The sequence below is a fragment of the Chiloscyllium punctatum genome, chromosome 39 (assembly GCF_047496795.1).
Source record: "Chiloscyllium punctatum isolate Juve2018m chromosome 39, sChiPun1.3, whole genome shotgun sequence".
NCBI classification, from domain to species: Eukaryota; Metazoa; Chordata; class Chondrichthyes; order Orectolobiformes; family Hemiscylliidae; genus Chiloscyllium; species Chiloscyllium punctatum.
Window position 1 is genome coordinate 33,355,017 of NC_092777.1, and position 22,941 is coordinate 33,377,957.

The window sequence follows — 22,941 nt, forward strand, 5'->3', positions numbered from 1 at the left end:
ATGTCTTTTTCCTGGAGTGGGGGAGTCCAAAACTAGAGGGCAATGGTTTAAGTGAGAGGGGAAAGATTTAACAAGGGACCTTGGGAGCACCTTTTTCACAAGCATATGGAACAAACTATCAGGGGAAGTGGTGGAGACTGGTACAATTACAACACTTAAAAGGATGGCTAGATGAATAGAAATGGTTTAGAGGGATATCGGCCAAATGCTAGCAAATGGGACTAGATTAATTTAGGGTATCTAGTTGGCGTGGACAAGTTGGACCAAAGGGATTGTTTCTGTGCTATACATCTCAATGACTCCATAGTGAAACCAGGCAGCAACAAACCTCGAGACTGTCACAAACAAAACATGGAAAATGATAGATAGTATCTCGGTCGCCAGCCAGAGGCAGCAGGAAGCCTTGGTGAGAGGAAGGCAGGTGGTGGGAACAGTCTGCATAATCAGTCTCCAAGAGAAACACTGATCATTTCCTTCAACATGGAAGGAGTTGAAGCCAAAGAAGAAAAATAACTAATTGTTCCAAATCTACAACTGTGTACTGGAGGCAGGTTATGAATATTGATGCCCTGGAGCTGTCTGAAATAGTGCTTCTCCAAACAGAGGCCTGGGGCCTATAGTTTATGGTGACAGGTATCTTCTTTAAGCTATTATGGAATGGGTTTCCACTACTCCAGAAGGTCAAAGAAGAGGTCTGAATAAATACTTGGAGAAAAAGATTGTAAGTTGGCAACTGGAACTGACTATTGTTATTTTCTAAACAACAGAATACTTCAACTGATCCACTACATAAGAACATATGAACTAGGAGCAGGAGTAGGCTATCTGGTCATTCAAGCCTGCTCCGCCATTCAATAAGATCATGGCTGGTCTTTTCATGGCCTCAGCTCCACTTACCAACACTCTCTCCATAGCCCTTAATTCCTTTACTGTTCAAAAATTATCTGTCTTAGCTTTGAAAACATTTACTGAAGAAGCCTCAGCTACTGCACTGGGCATGGAATTCTACAGATTCACAACCCTCTGGGTGAAGAAGGTCCTTCTGAATTCAGTCCTAAATCTGCTCCCCCTAATTTTCAGGCTAAGCCTTGTTGTCCTAGTTTCACCCGCCAGTGGAAACATCCTCTCCATTTCTATCCTATCTATTCACTTCATAATATTATTTGCTTCTAGAAGACCCTCCTCATTCTTCTAAATTCCAATGAATATAATCCCAGTCTACTCAGTCTCTCCTCATACACAAAGCCCCTCAACTCTGGAATCAACCTAGTGAACCTCTTTGCAAGGTTTGTGAAGGTTTGTAGCTCAGGTTGAGGTTTAGGGTGTAGGTTTGCTCGCTGAGCTGTAGGTTTGATATCCAGACGTTTCATTACCTGGCTAGGTAACATCATCAGTGGCAACCTCCAAGTGAAGCGAAGCTGTTGTCTCCTGCTTTCTATTTATATCTTTTTTTTAGTGAACCTCCTTTGCACCCTCTCTAGTGCCAGTACATTCTTTCTAAAGTAAGGAGACTAAAAACTGCATGTAATACTCCAGGTGTGGCCTCACCAGCCCCTATATAGCTGTAACATAACCACCCTGCTTTTAAACTCAATCCCTTTAGCAATCCATTTGCCTTAATTATCTGTTGCACCTGCAGATCAAACTTTTGTGATTCATGCACAAGGACACCCAGCTCCCCCCTGCATCGCAACATGTTGCAAATTTTTTAACTATTCAAGTAATAGTCCTTTTTACTGTTACTCATTCCAAAATGGGTGACTTCACATATATTAATATTGTGAACCATCTGCAGACCTTTGCCTACTCAAACTATCTATGTTCCTTTGCAAAGTTTCACAGTCCTTTGCACACTTTGCTCTGCCACTCATCTTAGTGTTGTCTACCAAATTTGACACACTACACATGGTCCCCAACTGCAAATCATCTATGTAAATTCTGAATAATTGCAGTCCCAACACTGATTCCTGAGGCACACAACTAGTCACTGATTGCCAGCCAGAATAGTACTCATTTATTCCCACTCTTTGCTTCCTGTTAGTTAACCAATCCTCTCTCTATGCTGATACATTGACTGTAACGTCTTGCATCTTTACCCTATTCAGCAGCCATTTGTGTGGCACCTTGTTGAATGCCTTTTGGAAATCTAGATACACCACATCCACTGGGTCCCCATTGTCCACCGTGCTCATGATGTCTTCACAGAATTCTAGTGGATTAGTTAAGCATGCCTTGCCCCTCATGATCTCATGCTGCTTCTGCCCAACGGGCCAATTTTTAATGAGATGCCTTGCTGTTTCTTCCTTGATAATAGATGCAACAATTTTCCCCACGACAAAAGTTAAGCTAAATGGTCTATAATGCCCCAACTTTTGTCTACCTCCTTTTTTAAACAATAGCGTCACATTTGCTGTTTTCCAATCTGCTGGAAACAATGTAACAGCAACAGTGTGGGTTTAATTCCCATCACTGGCTAAAGTTACTATGAAGAACTTTCCTTCTCAACCTCTCCCCTTGCCTGAGGTATGGTGGCCCTCAGGTTAAACCACCACCAGTGATCTCTCTCTCATGACAGAGCAGCTCTACGGTCTGGTAAGACGATGGTGATTTGGTTACTACTCTGACAACTCTATTAGGTGCATTGCAAAAACTAATTTACACCCAAATTACCTGTACAACAAATTTAAAATAATTAGCTGTCAAGGGCAGTAGGGTACCTGTGGACATAAAGGATGCAAAGTAAATGCAAGTACCCTATTTCTTTTGTGTGTTGTAGTATGCTTACATATTATTCAAAAGATCAATGTGCCTTTGTTATCTGAGTAAATATATTGCCTTCGATAAGACGAATACACCATGGTGTAAAACTAATCATCTTGGACGTCCCAGCTTTTACCTGTGCAAAAGCTGCTCTCAAACCTGGAACTTCAGCAGCCTGAAAAACTACTGTTGGGATTTCTTGCAAAAATACTGTCACAATCTCCTCTGCTCTGATCCACACTGGATCTCTGCCAATTTCTCCATTTCTTTTTAAACCTGCCTTTACAGTGGGTGTTATGAACAGAACACAGGCTGGAAAATCAACATAAGCACAATGTCTTGCCAAAAACCTTCCAACAGATATTTTCACACCTTTCCACAGGCTTATCTAGAATCTTATGAATGTTATTTCAAACAAAGTATAATTACATATTATTTCAAATTATTGGCAAACATTTCCTTCAGCTACTATGTTTTTGTCAGATCTGAAGACATTTCCAAGTTTTCCTCTGAACACTATCTCCTAATAAAGTTTTAGCATGTTCTTTTAATATTTTTGTATGATTTCTCTGCAATGACTGAACCCAGAAGATGTTCCTGGAATATCTGCAATGTTGCCAGCACATGGTAAGAAGAAATTTTCTTTGATGCCCCCTCCTTCATAATATAGTAACATCCATCAGCTCTGAGGCAGAGAGGAATTTCACCCTTTTGTACACTAAGACAAAGTAGACTTAAGTAGGCATCATTTGTAAGTTTTTTGAAGCCAAACACACATTTCAATATGTTGCTGATTAAAGGATTCTAAGGATATTTACTCTGTGCCTTGCCACTACAGATAGCAGCGCACAGCTAGTGAGAAGCTGGCACAAGTACAGAAATAGATTAAAGATAGAAATGCCTCTCTACTATTGAACAGCACTTTCACTTGGAAAAACATCCCCAAAAAGGCTATTTGATTTTCTTTGTCTTTCTTTTTCCTGAGCAAGGACTAGTTTTTAGCACAGTATTCATGCTGCACATCTCTATAACTATGCTAGCTGAACACAATGAAAACAGAATTTTATGGCTCAAATCTGTTTTCATAAAACAGGATTATGTTCAGTTTCCTTATTTGTTTGAAACTGTTCAGTGTCTTTACAAGATACAATTTACAGACAGATTAATACTAAGAAAGCATTTTGAACCCACTTAGGGATTGAGTCAATGTTCATGGTTGATCAGTTAGACCAAACTTGAATCACAACATAAATCCCAATTCCTATGGACCAATGAGTTTACAAAATAATTTAATGAGTTAAATACCACAATTTGAAAAATATATGTTGTACACAGAAGGCATGAAAACATGAAATAATTCAAGATGGGCTAAAAGTTGCAATCCAGAATCAAAATGTATGTATCTGTGAGCTTTATTTGGGCAGAATATGCAGCCAACAAATTTATCTTTTTGAAAGGACTGCTGTGTTGCTTCAATGTAGATTCTCATATTGTGCATTTAGTGTCAGTAATGACCTTGTCTGTCAGTGATGCTGCTTTTGAAATGGTTGCAGACCCTGCTGGGTAGATAGTGTTACTGCTTTGTCACCCCCACTGTGACAATATGTCAAGTTTGTACATTAAAATGTGGTATAGTAATTTAAGAGGGCAAAGTCAGTGTGTTTGATTCTTTAAGCTATGCAGGTTATTTCACACATATTTGAGTTCTCTCTACTCACGTCACAAATCTGAGGGTAGAATAGGTCAAGTGCACTAAAAGTCAACAGTTAGATTCTTGAAAACAGCTAGTGAATGGAGCAATAGCAATATCCGTGTTCTCGTGGCCATTCCTAAATGAACAATTAGAAGACAAAGATTAAAAAGACTGAAGAGATTGTTGGTCCTGGTTTCCATCTGACAAAAAGAATATGACAGCTTTTAAGTCAGTACAGTAAAAATGATTACGCTTGATACCTGAACTGGGAGGCTATCTTTATAAAAAAAGTGAACGATCAGGCTGTATCACTTGCTCTTGAAAACAGAAAATTTGGTTGAAGAGTTACCATATGGGGGTCTCTAAAATCATGTAGGGGCTTGACAGGGAAAAATGTAGTGAAGAGGTTTCCTTTTCAGAGAGATTTCAAAACCCAGGTCGATATAGATATGGGGTTCTCAAGAAGTCTTTTCGATTCATAACATAACTCTGACTTTCTCCCCACAGATGCTGACAAACTCTGCCATGTGTTTGCAGCACAACCTGTTTTAATGTCATAAATATGATAATAGGAATTCAGTTCAAAATACTTTATTCAGAGAGTTAGGAGGTGGAATCCACCACCATTTGGAACAGAAATATAACATTGATGTGTTTCTGGGAGAAAATAAAATATCAATAGGCTAAGCAGAATAAGGGTGAGTGGAGCAGAATAAGGTTGAGTGGAGGCTTGTATTTAGTGAAAACACAGGTATAGACCCATTTAGATTTTTAAAATTATAAAACTGCTAAGAAAAATCCAATTTCTTATTTAAATAAAGTGGACATTCCACTGCAAGTGTGGAGGCCTTCATTGTTTTTCCTTTAGTTTGAGTACTTGTTTTTTTTTTGACCTGTGAATTGACATGAAGAGTTGAACTTTGAAGAGCAGCTTGGCTTAAAAGACACAACACCAGGTTATAATCCAACAGGTTTACTTGGAAGTACTAGTTTTCGGAGCACTGCTCCTTCATCAGATGGCTACCTGTTTAAAGGAGACAGAACAAAGACAGATGTTTGCTGTTGGGAACTGGCCTGGAAAATAACACAACTAACTAACTGCTCAAATGACACTGTATACAAATTGGCAATGCTCTGGACTAGGAGTTGGTTGGATATTGAATTAGGCAGAGATGGGTGAGAGTGCTACTAAGTAGCTAACCACACAGAATGTTGATTGAAAAAGGTTTTAGCACAAGGAGGAATGACTTTTTGAAAATTTCTGGAGACTGCTGTTGTGTCTTACTCTCTTTATTTGTCTATCCAGTTGCCAAATCATTGAATGTTTTGAGATAAGATTCCCAGTCTATAATAAGCAAATATATTTCTAGGCATCTGCTGAAACTGTTTGTATTAACTTCAGTGACTTTAGAATTCAAGCAGATATACCAGTCTACATGCCTGTGAACAGCCCATTGTCCAAAGATTTCATGAAGGCTTGGTATCCAATGTCATGAATCAATGTCATTGGAAACTAGTTATTGAATTGGCATATTGTAATTATTTTGTTTTCTTTTTAATTTATCCCTTTGCTATGCGTGTGTGAGTGAATGGTAGTCAAAGAAGATTGGGCTTTGGATTGTAAATATTGATTAGATTACCTTAGTTATCTTTGTACTGCTTAAGTTACATTATTAACAATAAATTATTAGTTGTAGTTTAAGTTATAAGCTATGGTGTCCAAGATCGTGAAGTTCGGTTAGGAACAATTAAGAAATTTTGAGGGTCAATAAATGTCTTAATTTCCCTGTGTTGAGAATTTAGTGATAGGAGGTTGATTTGGCTTGGCTTGCTATTCTTGTATCATCACATAAGACCTTAACTCACTGTCATGTTATACAATCCCAATACAGGGTTAAGGTCTACCATCATTGCAATTTAGATTTCTTTCTCAAATCCTCCAAGAAAGATCATCACAAAAAAAAAATTACAAGAACTCTTCCCTTATAAATTAAATTTTATCTTTGTACAAGAGCAGTACAGTGGCTGAGTGGTCAGCACTGCTATGCCACCGCTCCAATGACCCAGGTTCAATTCCACCCTTGGGCTACTGTTGGTGTGGAGTCTGCACATTCTTCCAGTATCTGTGTGGGTTTCCTCTGGGTGCTCTGGTTTCCTTCCACAGTCCAAAGATGCGCAGGTTAGGTGGATTGGCCATGCTAAATTGCCCCATAGTGTCCAGGCTAGGTGGGATATGGAGGGTTACAGGGATTGAGTGCGATTCTCTTTGTAGGGTCAGTGCGGACTCGATGGGCCGAATGGCCTACTTCCACACTGTAGGGATTCCATGATCTATATCACTATGAAATAGCAAAATGGAGGGTGCGCAATATATTGATGATGTAAACCTGTCCATTCTGAAATGTGCACAACAATATAATGACAAATCTAATCGTTCAGGCTAAAACTTGTTAAATACGTTTTGTACGATTTCTAATCACACTACAAGAAACATACAGTACATAATCAGCAATAAGCTGCTAGATTCACAATGAACTTTGAACTGCCTCAAACATTATAAAGTATCATAAACATTTACAGCCTTTTCATCATCTTTTTAAATGAGTCTTTGATGCAAGAAGCACATTGAATTGCTCCACAGGAATTGTGCTTCACCAAAGTCATGTGGAAACAAAGCGATGAAAAATACAGAAAGCCAGTAACCAGAAAATCAGCAGGTTTCTATTACATCGTAGATCACAAAGACATCTCACACTGAGCATGTAACTGAAAACAAAAAAGGGAGCAACTTGAAAACCGTTAATGCGAGTTAGTGAAATTTAGGTTAGGGAAGTAAGATATCTGATCTCTCATGGTCAGTGATGGATCAGCGATCCAACTCAGGGCAGTTTTATCATGGACACATGTTCCCTATTCAGAGAAAAATATGTTTGCATTGCCACATGGTTCATAGTCAGTATATACTTGTTCCTTTTCATCATCTTGCTGAGTGGAACAGTGTGTTACTTCTATTGTCTCGAAATATTGCATTCTACCCTTGAAACTTGAGCAAGACATGATCTGAATTTCAGTTGGTGATGCCAAAAGGCCCAGTGACCAGCTTCTCAGAGTATGGCAGCTCAGGCACTATCTCATTATCATACTTTTAACAACTTTGCACTACGTGTTTGGATAACTAACTTTTAAACAAATTTGTGTATCTGAACAAACATTACTGGTTAGGGACAATTATAAACAAAAAGCACTAGACAGAGAGCGTGCAAATCAAATTTTCAAATGAAGCGTTTGCATTCTCCAGAAACTACATACTTCACAGGTCTATTGAACAAAGCTGTCCATCAAAGAGGGGATATTTCAAAACCCTTTCATTTTCTGAGTTACTAAACTAGAAATCCAATCATTAATTTAGTTCAGGAAAGGATTAAAAGAATTAGATTCATAGTATTGGAGCACAGTGCCAGTATTTGAAAAATCAAAATGTCAAATTGAAACAGATAAAATAACATTTCTTATCTCCTGAGAGGCATACTCAAAATTATTTGCTTTTAAAAAGCAATACCAGTAAATTTTCGTCACGGAGTTGCTGAGTATATGGTGAAGCCTGCTTCAGATCAATTACAATTTGTCAGAGGTATTCATTTTAAATTGGGTTGCTCTCAGTCTATTTGATAATACAATGGAAGCTATTAGGGTTCTCCAATGTCAATTTTGCCATTGGAAAGCTAACGTTATCAGTTACCATCCAATAATTTTAATCTAAAACAATATAACGATAGTTTGTAAATGTTTTGTCTACAATGATCCAATTTTTTTTTGGTTCACACTCAATCAAAACACATGTAAAATGACAGTAGGAGTTGACTCTCTGGCCTAGTGAGCTGGCCTGGCTATTCAGTATGATCATAGACACTCTCCTATCTCAATGCCACTTTCCAACCTTTCCCTTTATGCCCTGGCACTGAGAGAGGGAAAGTCAGTCTATTTCAGCCTAAAATATATTTACATGAGAGCGTGTGAAGCTCTAAGTCCACTAGGGTATAAAATTCCACATGATTCCCAACTGTGAGTGAAGACATTTCACCTCATCTCGGTTTTTAATAATTGAACTCGCATGCTAAGACTGTGCCCGCATCGCCAAGATCCCTCAGTGAGGGGCTATAAGCTTCCAATCGCAGCAGTAATTGGTATTATAATGTCTTATGGGCACGATGTTAAATTTCCTTAAAGGAATATGATCATCATTTTACAATTATAGTATATAATCTCAGGGATACTCCATCTTAACTCTGATCACTTGATGCATGTCTGCAAATGTAATGTTTACATATAACAAATTGAATGGAGCATCTGTTGGATTTTTCAACACCATGATGTTTCTTATGTGTAAGCATTGCCACATTAGGTAAAAATACCATGTTGAAGACTAACCCATATCACGGTGGCAATTGTATTATTATAATCCCAGCTGATGGACAAGTCATATCTCAGAGTGACATCCGACTTGACAGACACAAGTTATATTTCCGTCATTTGTTTACTTAGTTGGTCAATTACTGAACACATTTATATGAGGTTGGCAATGTAGTTTCAACAAAAGAACATACATTCATAGTCGAAGAAAATAAAACAAAGCAAAATACACAAATAAATATTATATATATTAACTTGGAAAGAATTTATCACAAATAGCAACAGAATTAGCAGTTTACCCAGCAATATGCTCTACTGACACAACCCAGTGAAGTATCAGTCATATTTTCACACTTTAATTTCTTAAACAACTCCCGACATTGTAAATATTTTCTTTTGGCAACTTTCTGTAAATTCACCAGATGTCAGAGACATGCAATCACCAGCTAACTCACTGACTTTGCTCACTGAACTCGAAATAAACATTCCGAAGCTTTTAACAGTTACTTTGTATACTTTTAGGCTACAATACCGTACATCTGTAGGTATGGATTTTTTTGTTTCTGAACTGAATCTGCTTCTGACCCTGCCACCCTTGTTTCTGGATCATATAAGCTCAACTTAATAAACATTGCAGTAATTTAGGTAGTTTATCTCGTCATTTAGCTTAAGCCACATGGCTTCTTAGAAATGCTGTTTTCGACCATTGCTAAAGAAAACCATTACCCTTACAAAACTGAAATCTAAAACAAACCATTTTTCTTTCAAACTTAAGTTCCCAAACTTCATCACAGCATCACTTTAAATGGGATTTCTTTACCTTCTCCCTATAGCATTGTGAGCACACAATACAGTGGGTCGACAAAATTGATGTAGATCACAGTTCCGTCTTTGTGGAACCTAATAACTGAGTCGAACTTTCCAGTGCACTCGGGCAATCATTATTTTATTTTTCAAGTACAAATTTTGCTTCAAAAATATTTCTTTACAATACTTGGTTATTAATACTGCTGAAAATGTATCTGTCGCTAAAATATTTTTCACCATTCTTCACCTGAGAGTAATCTGATCTTGAGTTACTGAAAAATACCTTTTTAAAAAAGCATACAGTATAAGTTGCAAGTTGTATTACAATATTCATTTTATTTACCTTTGAAATTTACTATGAAAGTAAAAGCTTTCAAAACATGTCTAGTATAGTCTTGCGCTTTAAACAAATCAGCGTAATTTTTGAACACTTCTTAAAGGCCTGAAAACAAAGATAATTGATGGAATTTGAATTCCTTATCGTGAACACTTGGCTGAGAACGTAAGCCTTCAGAAAATCAGGCAGATAAAATAAAAGTGATTAGAATTTTAAATATCAGCTCTCAAAATATGTTCTTTTATATTTAAATTCTGAACTACAGGTGTGCTGTTTTGTTCTACAATGGAGTTTTGCTAGTACTTCACAGCCACATATTTTTTTCTTTGAACTATGCCTCAGAGTGAAATAAACAAGAGTATTTCAAGTTTGAAAGTAGTACACCGATTCATCGATCGTCTACAAGGGCTTAATGATTTGGCACAACAGTTATTCCATTCACTCTCTCCCATCAACCTGTAATTCTACTAAATTCTAATGGTAGGGTTTTCTAAAAGTGCTCAATGTACAGTTACCATTTTTATCAGAAACGACATCAAATGAGGTTTGCATATTGCCTAGAACTTAGAGGATCACTGAATAGTTACAGCATAAAAGTGGTTTGATGTCCAGACTGAATGCAATACATCTGTTGAGGCTACAGTATTACATTTAATATGCTACTTGTCTGCCCATTCCACTAATTTGTTTCTGTCCATTTGAAGTTTTATATTATTGTGCTCACAGCTCACAATACTTTCAACACAAGAACATAAGAAGTGAGGGGACAGTAGGTCATCCAGCCCTTTGGGCCTGTTCCACTATCCAGTAGGTCATGGCTGATCTAATGCTGCCATAGATCCACTTTTTCACTTGTACTCCATAACCCTTGAGTCCTTTGTGGATCTGTTTTACCCAGCCTTGACTATTTTAATGAGTCACATACCATAGAATCATAGCGATGTACAACATGGAAACAGATCCTTCGGTCCAACCCGTCCATGCCAACCAGATATCCCAACTCAATCTAGTCCCACCTGCCAGCACCTGGTCCATATCCCTCCAAACCTTTCCTATTCATATACCCATCCAAATGTTCCAATTGTACCAGCCTCCACCACATCCTATGGCAGCTCATTTCATACACGAACCACCCTCGACATGAAAAATCTTTCCCCTCTCACCCTAAACCTATGCCCTCTAGTTCTGGACTCCCCGATCCCAGGGAAAACATTTTGTCCATTTATCCTATCCATGCCCCTCATAATTTTGTAAACCTCTATAAGGTCACCCCTCAGCCTCCAACGCTCCAGGGAAAGCAGCCCCAGCCTGTTCAGCCTCTCCCTGTAGCTCAGATCTTCCAACCCTGGCAACATCCTTGTAAATCTTTTCTGAACCCTTTCAAGTTTCACAACATCTTTCCGATAGGAAGGAGACCAGACTTGCACACAATATTCCAACAGTGGCCGAACCAATGTCCTGTACAGCCGCAACATGACCTCCCGACTCCTGTATTCAATACTCTGTCCAATAAAGGAAAACATACCAAACGCCTTCTTCACTATCCTATCTACCCCTGCACTCCAAGGTCTCTTTGTTCAGCAACACTCCCTAGGACCTTACCATTAAGTGTATAAGTCCTGCTAGGATTTGCTTTCCCAAAATGCAGCACATCGCATTTATCTAAATTAAACTCCATCTGCCTCTTCTCAGCCCATTGGCCCATCTGGTCCAGATCCTGTTGTAATCTGAGGTGACCCTCTTCACTGTCCACTACACCTCCAATTTTGGTGTCATCTGCAAACTTACTAACTGTACCTCTTATGCTCACATCCAAATCATTTATGTAAATGACAAAAAGTAGAGGACCCAGCACCGATCCTTGTGGCACTCCACTGGTCACAGGCCTCCAGTCTGAAAAACAACCCTCCACCACCACCCTCTGTCTTCTACCTTTGAGCCAGTTCTGTATCCAAATAGCTAGTTCTCCCTGTATTCTGAGAGATCTAACCTTGCTAATCAGTCTCCCATCGGGACCCCTGTCGAACGCCTTACTGAAGTCCATATAGATCAGATCTATCATTCTGCCCTCATTAATCCTCTTTGTTACTTCTTCAAATATTTCAATCAAGTTTGTGAGACATGATTTTCCACGCAAAAGGCCGTGTTGACTATTGCTAACCAGTCCTTGCCTTTCCAAATACATGTACATCCTGTCCCTCAGGATTTCCTCCAACAACTTGCCCACTACCAACATCAGTCTCACTGGTCTATAGTTCCCTGGCTTGTCCTTACCACCTTTCTTAAACAGTGGCACCACGTTAGCCAATCTCCCGTCTTCCGACACCTCACCTATGACTATTGATGATACAAATATCTCAGCAAGAGGCCCAACAATCACTTCTCTAGCTTCCCACAGAGTTCAAGGGTACACCTGATCAGGTCCTGGGGATTTATCCACCTTTATGCGTTTCAAGACATCCAGCACTTCCTCCTCTGTAATATGGACATTTTGCAAGATGTCACCATCTATTTCACTACTTTCTATATCTTCCATGTCCTTTTCCACTGCTCACTGGGAGATGAAAGTCATAATATGAAGAGAAGAAAGTCTTAAATGAGAGACCCCACATTTTGAAACTGTGGCCCCCTGGTTCTAGATCTCCTGACAAGAGGAAACATGTATTCAACGTCTACCCTCTCAAATTCCTCCAATTGTTACAGGTTTCAATTCAATTACATGTCTTTCTTCTGATCCAATCTGTATAGGCAAAACATGCTTAACCTTTCCTTGCAAGACATCTCCGTCATCCAAGGAAACAACCCAATGTACCTCCTTCAAACTGTCTGCAGTGCAGTAATGATCCTCCATGCTAAGGTAATCAAGAATGGACTTGGCACTCTCAGTGTGATTCACTAATGTCCTGTGAGCTGTAGCAAGTATTCCAAACCGTTACACTCCATTCTCTTGCAGTAAAGGCCAACCATTTCATTTGCGTTCTTAATTACTTACAGTGATGGCATGGGACATTTTATGCTTCATGTACTAAGACACTCAGCTCCCTCTGTACTGCAGATTTTTGAATTATCTATCCATTCACCTATTTGGCTTTTCTATTCTTTCTGTCAGTGAACAAGCTCATATTTTTCCATATTATTGTCCCATCAATTAACAGTTGTATCCTCCACCTCACATCTACCATAAGCACCCTTTCTTCTTCATCTTAATTTTCATCTTTTCTGTCTTTCAGAAGCTCCGCATTTTTTTTATGATCTTTCCCATTGTGAAAATGTACTTTGACAGATACTAAACTCTCCTTTAAACGTAGCCCATTTTTAAGCTTCAACCTTTCTGCCAAACTTTGATTTTAATTCATGAGGATCAGAACGAGCCTTATCCAATCCTTCCTTCTAAAGTGCTCATTTACTTCTGCATGGCACTGGTGAAGTAAGCAATACCTGGGCTCATGTCCCTGCAGCTTGTCCACTCAGTTCGTTTTTGCTTTCTTTCTTTCTTTTCTCTTTCTCTTACTGACCTTTGAGGGAGAGGAAAGTGGCTTTGTTAGGGTTTGGAGCCTGGTGGCAGCTGGTGAGCCCAGAGAAGGACTCTGGTGGATAGTGACAAGGCGGCTAGTAAGACCAGACTGGGACACAGCAGCAGTGTCGAGGAGGTGGTTAGTAGAGAGACAAGCACTGGCATCAGCTGCTAGCCCAGCAGAGGGGGACGCCAGCAAGGTAAGCCCCCAGCTGTAAAAGCTTGAGGAACGGTGACTTCGACATTAGTTGGGTTGGTGGCAGTCGAAGGGTTATGGACTCTCTTCAAAGTATATGTTTTAAAAATTATTCTTATACTGTACAAATTGGCGCCAGAATCCCAGCAAGCTTTTCACTGTATTTTACTGTAAAATACACATGACAATAAAATAATCTTTCATCAAAATATCATCATTCATTTATCGTCCATGATGGCCCTAGCAGTAAGATTTGTGAGAAAGTTTATTCCAGTCTCACGTGTTCTGTACCACTGCATCATTCATTTTTCAAATTAGGATTCACCCGATGTATTCTGAAACAAGGTGCTATGGCCAAATGAGCTTAAACGTTTTGATGAATTAGCAACATAATGAGAATATTATCGCAGGCAAAGGTAGGCCCTTCTCATATCTGAAACATTTAAGATCAGAAAAAGAGCAGTTCATTCAGCATGTTCAGAATGCTCTACTAATGATCTGTATCTCAATTGCACTTCATATTTTGCCCACGTTCCATGATGATTTACGTAGTTAAACATTAAACAGTTTGAAATACAAATTTAAACACAAGAACACATATCAATAAGAAACATTTCCAAATACTTCTATTGTGAAAACAATCTCAGTTTCAAATGAATCCTTTATATTAGGCTTACTGGATCCCAATCTTCAACAACAAATCTGAACTGAAGGAAATATGCCCTTAAAAAATTACTTGAGTCTAAAAGTCATGGTTGGATATCAATGGATGAACATATAATGTGTTATTTTGACATTCTCAAGCCAGGTATTTTGTTGAAGAAATTAAGCCATCACGAATAAAAACATACATGTAAAATCAGTAGGCAGTAGAATATCATGAGCACAATGCAGGAGATTTTCAGACATTCCATTTGTTGAGAACAGAAGAGTAGAACTCCAAAAATAGACCAACAACTGCCCCACACTTGCAGATGGTATAAATGTCCCTATCTTCTCCAGAGTTTCCCATAGGGTGCCTAATGATATCCATATACTTTTATTTTTAATTCATTCTATAGGAGGTGGGAGTTGCAGGCTGAGACAGCATATATTGCCCATCCCTAGTTGCCTTTGAGAAGGTGGAGGTGATCTGTCTTTTTGAACCACTGCAGTCCATTTGCCCACATGCAGACCCCAATTAGTTTTCTGTTCATTCCAGGCAGCACTAGCAATTCTGTGCATACATTGTTCAGTATTGGCTGAGTGGGAGACCTGTGGATCCTGGAGGAAGCAGTGTCCCTGTACCATCTATAAAAACAGAGCAGTTACCTCAGGGAGCCAAAGCAGGAGGAAGTCCTTCAATGTTTGCTTCAGCTTTGACAGAAGTGGGAAACAATGAGATGTCTACCTTATTTTTGACACCCTCAAGTATTTTTTTTTTCCACGCCAGTGTGAGGAATGTAGAATCAACATTATCAGTTTGCTTCTTGATAAAAAGAGACATGAAGTCTTTCACTCACCAGGACTCCAACAGTGCAAGACCAAAAGCATCATGTCTGCTTTTAGCAGTGTCTGAATTCTGTACTACCAATTCATTATTTATCTAAATGCTTCATAATTTTAAAGAAAGAAAATTCTAATAGCTGAAGGGCTAATAAGGGGAGTTGTGATGTAGTGGTTATGTCACTGGACTAGATATCCAGAACCCAGGATAATAGGATCATGGTTTCAAATCACATCATGGCTGATGGTGAAATGTGAAATTACAAGCTTGGCTAATAGTGACCAAGTAATCACAGTTGTAAATACCCACATTGCTCACTTAATGTCCTTCAGGGAAGAAAACAGGTCAACCTACCTGTGACGCCAGGCCCACAGCAATACGTTGACATTTGACTACTCTCTGAGCAATTACGATAGGCAGTAAATGCTGGCGCAGCCAGTGATGCTCACCTCCCATGAGTGAAGACAGAAAAGCAACCCATTTAAAATGATTCATTCATTCCAGGAGCGAAAAGAGTAAGAACATTTTTATGCAACGTGCACTTAACACTTCAAAGGGTGATGGATACAGATTCAATAGTAACTTTCAAGAGGGAAATCGACAAGTACTGAAGGAGGAATAAATTGAATGGATATAGGAAAACTGCATGAGAGTGAAGCAAACTCTTCAAAAGATTGCTCTTTAATGGGTTGAATGGCCTTCTTCTGTACTGAACAATTCTTCGAAAAAGGTGAAGTTCCTTTTTTGCCAGGAAACTAGAAACAACTTTTAATGAAAAGCAGGAGAGCATAAGAATGAGAGCAAGAGAAGACCATCTGATCTGCTGGGCCTGTTCTGCCACTAAATAGGAATTTGAACAATTGTGGACTTCCAACTTCACTTTCCTGCTGGCTCTTCTTATCCCCCGTTTCTCTGACAGAGCAATATACTGTCTGTCCCAGCTTTAAATGTTTTCACCAATGGAGTTTTCACAACCATCTTGGCTGTAAATTCCAAAGATTCAGAACATTCTGATTGATTTCATTCCTGCCCTTTCAAGTCCTAAATGACCAGCCCTTTATCCTGGGGTTGCGCCCTCTTGTTTTTAGATTCCCCGACCAAATCACATGGCTCCCAATTGCTACCTGAAAGTCTATTTATATCATTACCCAGAAGACCATCCCAGACTTCATCCTTCTGACTGCATGACCCTAAATACTCAACAAGAAACACTGAATGAAGTGGAATCTCAAATGCAAATAACATGCCATTAATGAACTTTGAATGCAGACACCTTTGCAATGTGGGACTTTTCATTTACTTTGTTTTACCCAACTGATGAAGGATTGGAAAAGTCTAAACAGAGTGACTGATAAATTGCACAATCAGCAGGCATCAATGCTGCAAGTGCACACGCTGCATTACAAATAAAGCCTTGAAGTTAATGCCAGTTCTTTTCAGCATGCAGCACAGAAGTATGAATGCAAAACACAACAAATTGACAAAAGTGGTAATTTAACAAGCAAATGCTAATGAGAAATCCCACAATTTTCTCACACATCCCAGGGTTGAGGGAGGCTTTATTTGGAAATTTGGCTGAATCACATCTGGGTTAAGCTACAACGAAACACATTTGTTAATAAAATGGCCTAAAAGAGAAAATGAAGACCGGAAAATATTACAACTGGTATTTGTACCAAGGAGGTCAACATAGCAATGTACCACATAGAATGGGTCTCTTCAGTGGATTCAATTAAACCAATCATGTGCATTATCTACTTAATGCCCATTTGCAACAAACATTTGGGTCCAAAGGATAATGGCTTATTGAGGCTAAGAGTATATAAAGTGCCAGCTCTGGACCTGGGCTTTATAGTCAACTGTTCTGAACACTTGATGCCAATTCATGCTGATGCCAAGTGCAGTCACTGGCAACACAGCACAGTAGTAATAGAAAATAGCAATCATGCATTGAGTAAAGATCAACTTGACCCAAACTACTGTGTGCATGCAGATTATGAAACAGCACGGGACTGATACGCCACTTAAAACATGCATTCCTTCTAACCTTCTTACCCAGAAGACAATGGTGATTATGTATATAGAAATTTGTGAAAGTGGGAAAAGCTTTATTGGTGTGTCATATTTCAAGTGCAAGTTTGGCCAAACAGAATGGAGTATGTTAAACAGTGCATCATTCAAGAGGTGGATTTGTGATTAACCACAGCACCGTCAAATTTTGTTTTCACTCTGATGAGCAAAACAGGTAAAAAGGTCAAACTACATAAACTGTTGATTAAATCCTTAGTCATTTTTAAATTTCATAATGTGTGTGAGAGATTATGCCTGACTTTTACCATGACATACTAAACATAAATAAAATAGAACCTAGAAGAGCATCCTGTGTTCAGTAAATCTGATTACAGCACACACCTGACTGTCGAGTTGTACCACCACAGTTGCCTCGGACAAATGGAGCCTGAAACGCATAAACACAGTCACCTTCACCAATTACATTCAAGTCTTCCTCATCAGAGAAGGAACGTTCAAATCCATTTGTGTAAAGCTCCGTCAAAATGATCTAGAACGACAATAAAGATAATTCAATATGGTTTGATCTAGAACGACAATAAAGATAATTCAATATGGTTTGATCTAGAATGACAATAAAGATAATTCAATATGGTTTGAAGAGCATTTTTTTAAAACAGTAAATGTCTCCCTTGAATTTGCTGGGGAAAGGTGGCATCATTTATAATGCGCTAGTTTCTGAACATTTGGCATCAATGATAATGTTCTGGTTGGTCACCTAGAGTGCGAGAGTGGCAAGTTAATAAAGAAATGGCAGGTGCAATGAATAAGTAGTTTTCTTCTGTCTTCACAATAGAGGATATGAGAATAATTACAGTTCTGCCTATAATTTAAGAGGTTAAAAAGAAGAGGAGGCATCTGGTGAAATTATAATCACCAAGAAAGCAGGACTGAGTTAACTAGTGAAGTTACAGGCTGATAAATCTCTGGGTCCTGACAGACCTAGTCCTAGGGGTTTAAGATGCATCTGTGTTAATTTCACTAAATTTGTTCGATTCTAGAAAGATTCCATTGAACTGAAAAGTAACAAATATTACCACTCTATTCAAGAAGGGAGGGAGACAGTATACAAGAAACTATAGGCTAGTTAGCCTGACACCTGTTGTGGGCCTAGAATTGACCATTGAGATTATTGAAATTAGAACTGGACACTTGGAAAAACTCAAGGTAATTGGGAGGAATCAGCATATTTAAATAATTTTTTTTGGAATTCTTTGAAGCAGCAACATGCTCTGTGAATAAATGCTGAAGTACTATACTTGGCAGCCCACAAGCCATTTGACAGGGTTCCACAAAAAGGTTAATTTGCAAAGTGAAAGCTCAAGGTACACATGGTAACTTGCCAGCATGGATAGAGGATTAGCTGGCTGGCTGGCAGGAAACAGAGAGGATATATTAATGAATATTTTTCAGATTGGCAGAATGTGGAAAGTGGGAACCCATTTGGGTCTGTGCCGATTCCTCAACCTTTTACAAATTATATCAATAACCTAGGACGGTATGGTAGCTCAGTGATTAGCATTGTGGCTTTACCACGCCAGGCACCTCAGCTCGATTCCACCCTCGGACAACCACCTGTGTGGAATTTGCACTTTCTCCCTGTGTCTCTGTGGGTTTCCTCCCACAGCCCAAAGACCATAAATCATAGGAGCAGAAATGTGGCTACGCATCCCATAGAGTCTGCTCTGCCATTCAATCACAGCTGATAAGGTTTTTGACCCCATTCTCCCTGAAACCCTTGATACTCAAGAACCTATTTATCTCAGTCTTAAATACGTTCAATGACCTGGCCTCCAAAGCCTTCTGTGGCAATGAATTCCGTAGACTCACCACTCTCTGGCTGAAGAAGTTTCTCCTTACTTCCATTCTAAAAAGTCTTCCTTTACTTGATAGCTATACCCTCAGGTCCTAGTCTCTCCTACCAATAGAAACATCTTCACAACATCCACTCTGTCCAGGCCATTCAATATTCTGTAAGTTTCAATTAGATCCCCCCCTCAACCTTCTAAACTCCATTATGTATAGACCCAGAGATCTCAAATGTTTCTCATGTGCTAACCTTTTCATTCCTGGGACCATTCTGATGAAGCTCCTCTGAACATACTCCAGGACCAGTAGACCCTCTCTGAGATACAGAGCCAAAGATTGTGCTCAGTACTCCAAATGTGGTCTGACCAGAGCCTTAAAGAGCCTCAGAATACATCCCTGCTTTTATATTCAAGTCCTCTCAAAATAAATGCCATAATTGCATTTGTCTTCCTAAATAATGACTCAACCTGTAAGTTTAGATTAGATTAGATTCCCTACAGTGTAGAAACAGGCCCTTCGGCCCATCAAGTCCACACTGACCCTACAAAGAGCAACCCATCCAGACCCACTCCCCTACATTTGCCCCTGACTAATGCACCTAACACTACGGGCAATTTAGAATGGCCAATTCACCTAACCTGCACATCTTTGGACTGTGGGAGGAAACCGGAGCAACCGGAGGAGACCCACGCAGACACACAAGCTCCACACAGACAGTTGCCCAAGGTGGGAATTGACCCAGGGCCTGGCGCTGTGAGGCAGCAGTGCTAACCACTGAGCCACCGTGCTGCCCCTTGAGAGAATCCTGGACCAGAACTCACAAGTCTCTTTGCACTTCAGACTTCTGAATTTTCTGCCCATTTAGAAAATAGTCCATGCCTCTATTCTTCCTACCAAGGTGCATGACCTCACACCTTCCCCATAATGTACTCCATCTGTCACTTCTTTGTCCACTCTCCCAACTTGTCCAAATACTTCTGCAGCCACCTCACCTCCTCAATGCTATCTGTCCCTCTAACAATCTTTTTATCGTCTGTAAACTTAGCCAGAGTGCCCTCAGTTCCCTCATTTAGATCGTTAATGTATAAAATGAAAAGTTGTGGTCCCAGCATTGAGCCTTGCAGAACACTACTGGTCACCGGCTGCTGTCCTGAGAAAGGTCCTTTTATCCCCACTCTGCTTCCTGCCAGACAGCCAAGCTTCTATCCTCAGATTTTAATCCTCTCCCTCCTTATCTCTATTTTTGTTGTCCTTTGTTGTTCTTTGTAAGTTGCCCAATCCTCTGGTTTCCCACTGCCCTTTGCCACATTATACGCTTTCTCTTTTGCTTTTATGCTATCCCTGACTTCCCTAGTCAGCCATGGTTCACTCAATATCCCTGTACCATTGTCTTTTTCCTGGGGATGAATCTCTGCTGTGTTTCCTGCCATTGCTATTCCACTGTCTTTCCTGCTAGGCTCCTCTGCAAGTCAATTCTACCCAGCTCCTCCCTCATGCCTCTCCAGTTGTATTCAGCTGTAATACCGTTACCTCTGATTCTATCTTCTCCCTCTCAAATGACAGAGGGTTCCTTCACCTTAAGCTCCCTTATCCCTCCAAAAAGCCATCTCTTGACATTCCACAAACTCCTTTCCTAGCAATTCACTACCAATCTGATTTTCCCAGTCTACCCACATATTGAAATCCCCTACAATCACTGTAACCTTTTGGCTTTCCTATATATCTTTTCTATCTCATGGTGCCCCAGCTCCAGACCACTGTTTGGAGGTCTGTACATAAATCCAACTGTGTTTGTTTTACCTTTGCATTCCCTCAATTCTACCCACACACAAATATGTGCAGATTAGGTAGATTGATCATGCTAAATTGCCCATAGTGTCTAGGGGTGTGCAGGCTTAAACATGGGAAATGCAGGGCTTCGTGGATAGGGTGGGGGGGATGGGAATCTGGATCAGATGCGGTTCGGAAGGTCGTTATGGACTTGATGGATTCTATATCTTAGTTGAAAAGTGTGGCGCTGGAAAAGAACAGCAGGTCAGGCAGAATCCGAGGAGCAGGAGAATCAATGTTTCACATAAATCCTCCTTCAAGAATGGGGTGGGTGGAGTTGAGAGATAAATAGGAGGGTGGGTGTGGGGCTGGGGAGGGAAGGCAGCTGGGAAGGTGGTAAGTATATACAGGTTGCGATTGATGGTGATAGGTGGGAAGGGAGGAGTGGAGCAGATAGGTGGGAAGCAAGATGGACAGGTAGGACAGTTCAAGAAGATGGCGCCGAGTTAGAGTGTTGGATCTGGGATGAGGTGGGGGGAGGGGAGATGAGGACACTGGTGAAATCAACATTGATGCTGTGTGGTTGGAGAGTCCCAAGGCAGTAGATTCTAAGATGAGGCACATGGTTGCTAACTTTGGAAACGACACAAAAATAAGTAGGAAACTATGTTATGAAGATGTCATAATAAGGATGCAGACCCAAGTAGATAGTTTAAGAGAGTAGAATCTGGGAAAAAGTAAAATTGCTCACTTTGGAGGAACGAACGAATAAAAAGTATTGTATAAAGAGTGAATGACTAGAGAATTCTGAGGTGCAGAGAAATCTAGATCTCTAGTTTATCAGTCACAAAAAGTCAGTATGTGAGTACAAGTGATTTAAAAAAGCCAACGGAATGTTATCCATTATTATGAGAATACAATAATTCAATATAAAAGTAGGGATGTAAAATTTCAATCATAAGAGTCTGAGTATTGGTGAGACCACATCCCAAATACTGTATATAGTTTTGATTTCCTTGCTGAAGGAAGAAATATAAATGCATTGGAGATGGTTCAGAGGAGTTTTATTGATGCAGAGAAAAAGGATATTTTTCTGAGGAAAGAATGGACAGGCTGGGCGAGATTTCAATCGAGGTTTGAAGAGTGAGGGGTTTCTTGATGGAAGGGTGGAAGCTTCTTAATGGTCTTGATAAGGTGGACATGGAAAGGATCACCTATTCTCTGGAGAATCCTGTTTAAGAACAAATGAAACACTTCGGTATTCCAAGAACTAAGAGCTCAAACTACATATTCTCATTAAATAAATCCAAATCCGTGCCAACCTTGCCTTTGGCAGAGAGTGGAGGAATTTAAGTTATGCCTTAGATTGATTGTCTTCATCAGTCAGAACATTGAGTACAGGAGTTAGGATGAGGTGTTACAACTGTACAGGTCACTGGTAGGGTCACATTTGGACTACTGCATACATTTGTGGTCACCCTGCTAGAGGAAGAATTATTTAACTGGAAAGGGTGCATAAAAGATTGGCAAGGATGTTACTGAGACTGGAGTGTTTGAGTTATAAGGAAAGGCTAGGATGTTTCTCCCCTGGAGCATACAAGGCTGAGGGGTGACCTTACAGGGGTTTATAAAATCATGAGGGGCAAGGCAAGGATAAGGTGAATAGCCAAAGTCTTTTCACCAGGGTAAGTGAGTCCAAAACTAGACGGCATAGGTTTAAGGTGAGGGGTAGGGAAAAGATTTAAAAGGGACCTGACGGGTATTAGAGTGATTTGGGCCAAATCACTCTAATGGGAGTAGTTCAGTTAAGGAAACATGGTAGACATGGACGAGGTAGGCCGAAGGGCCTATTACCATGCTGCATACCTCTATGACTCTATGCTTACTCTTGTCGATGAGTCCAGAACTGGGACTGCTTTAAAATTACAGGCCACCCTTTTAGGACAGACACAAAGGTTGTGCAACTTTGGAACTCTCTGCCAATGTCTCTCTGAGCTCCTTACGTGCACAGTCACTCCAATGCTCTGCACAGCATGCTGGTGACAGTATTGACTCCCAGTTCTGGAGTCACTGCCTCTCATGGGCCTTG

The 22,941-nt window shown here is 39.9% G+C and overlaps 1 protein-coding gene across 3 annotated transcripts in view; it reads right to left on the minus strand.

The window, feature by feature from the left end:
* usp43a (ubiquitin specific peptidase 43a) overlaps nucleotides 1-22,941 on the minus strand; it is a 435,233-nt gene that overhangs the window by 126,523 nt on the left and 285,769 nt on the right. For all 3 annotated transcript variants that reach the window (XM_072558425.1, XM_072558426.1, XM_072558427.1), the window contains one exon: nucleotides 17,616-17,763. In XM_072558425.1, the coding sequence (XP_072414526.1) occupies nucleotides 17,616-17,763 (148 nt within the window). The remainder of the gene's footprint in view (nucleotides 1-17,615; nucleotides 17,764-22,941) is intronic.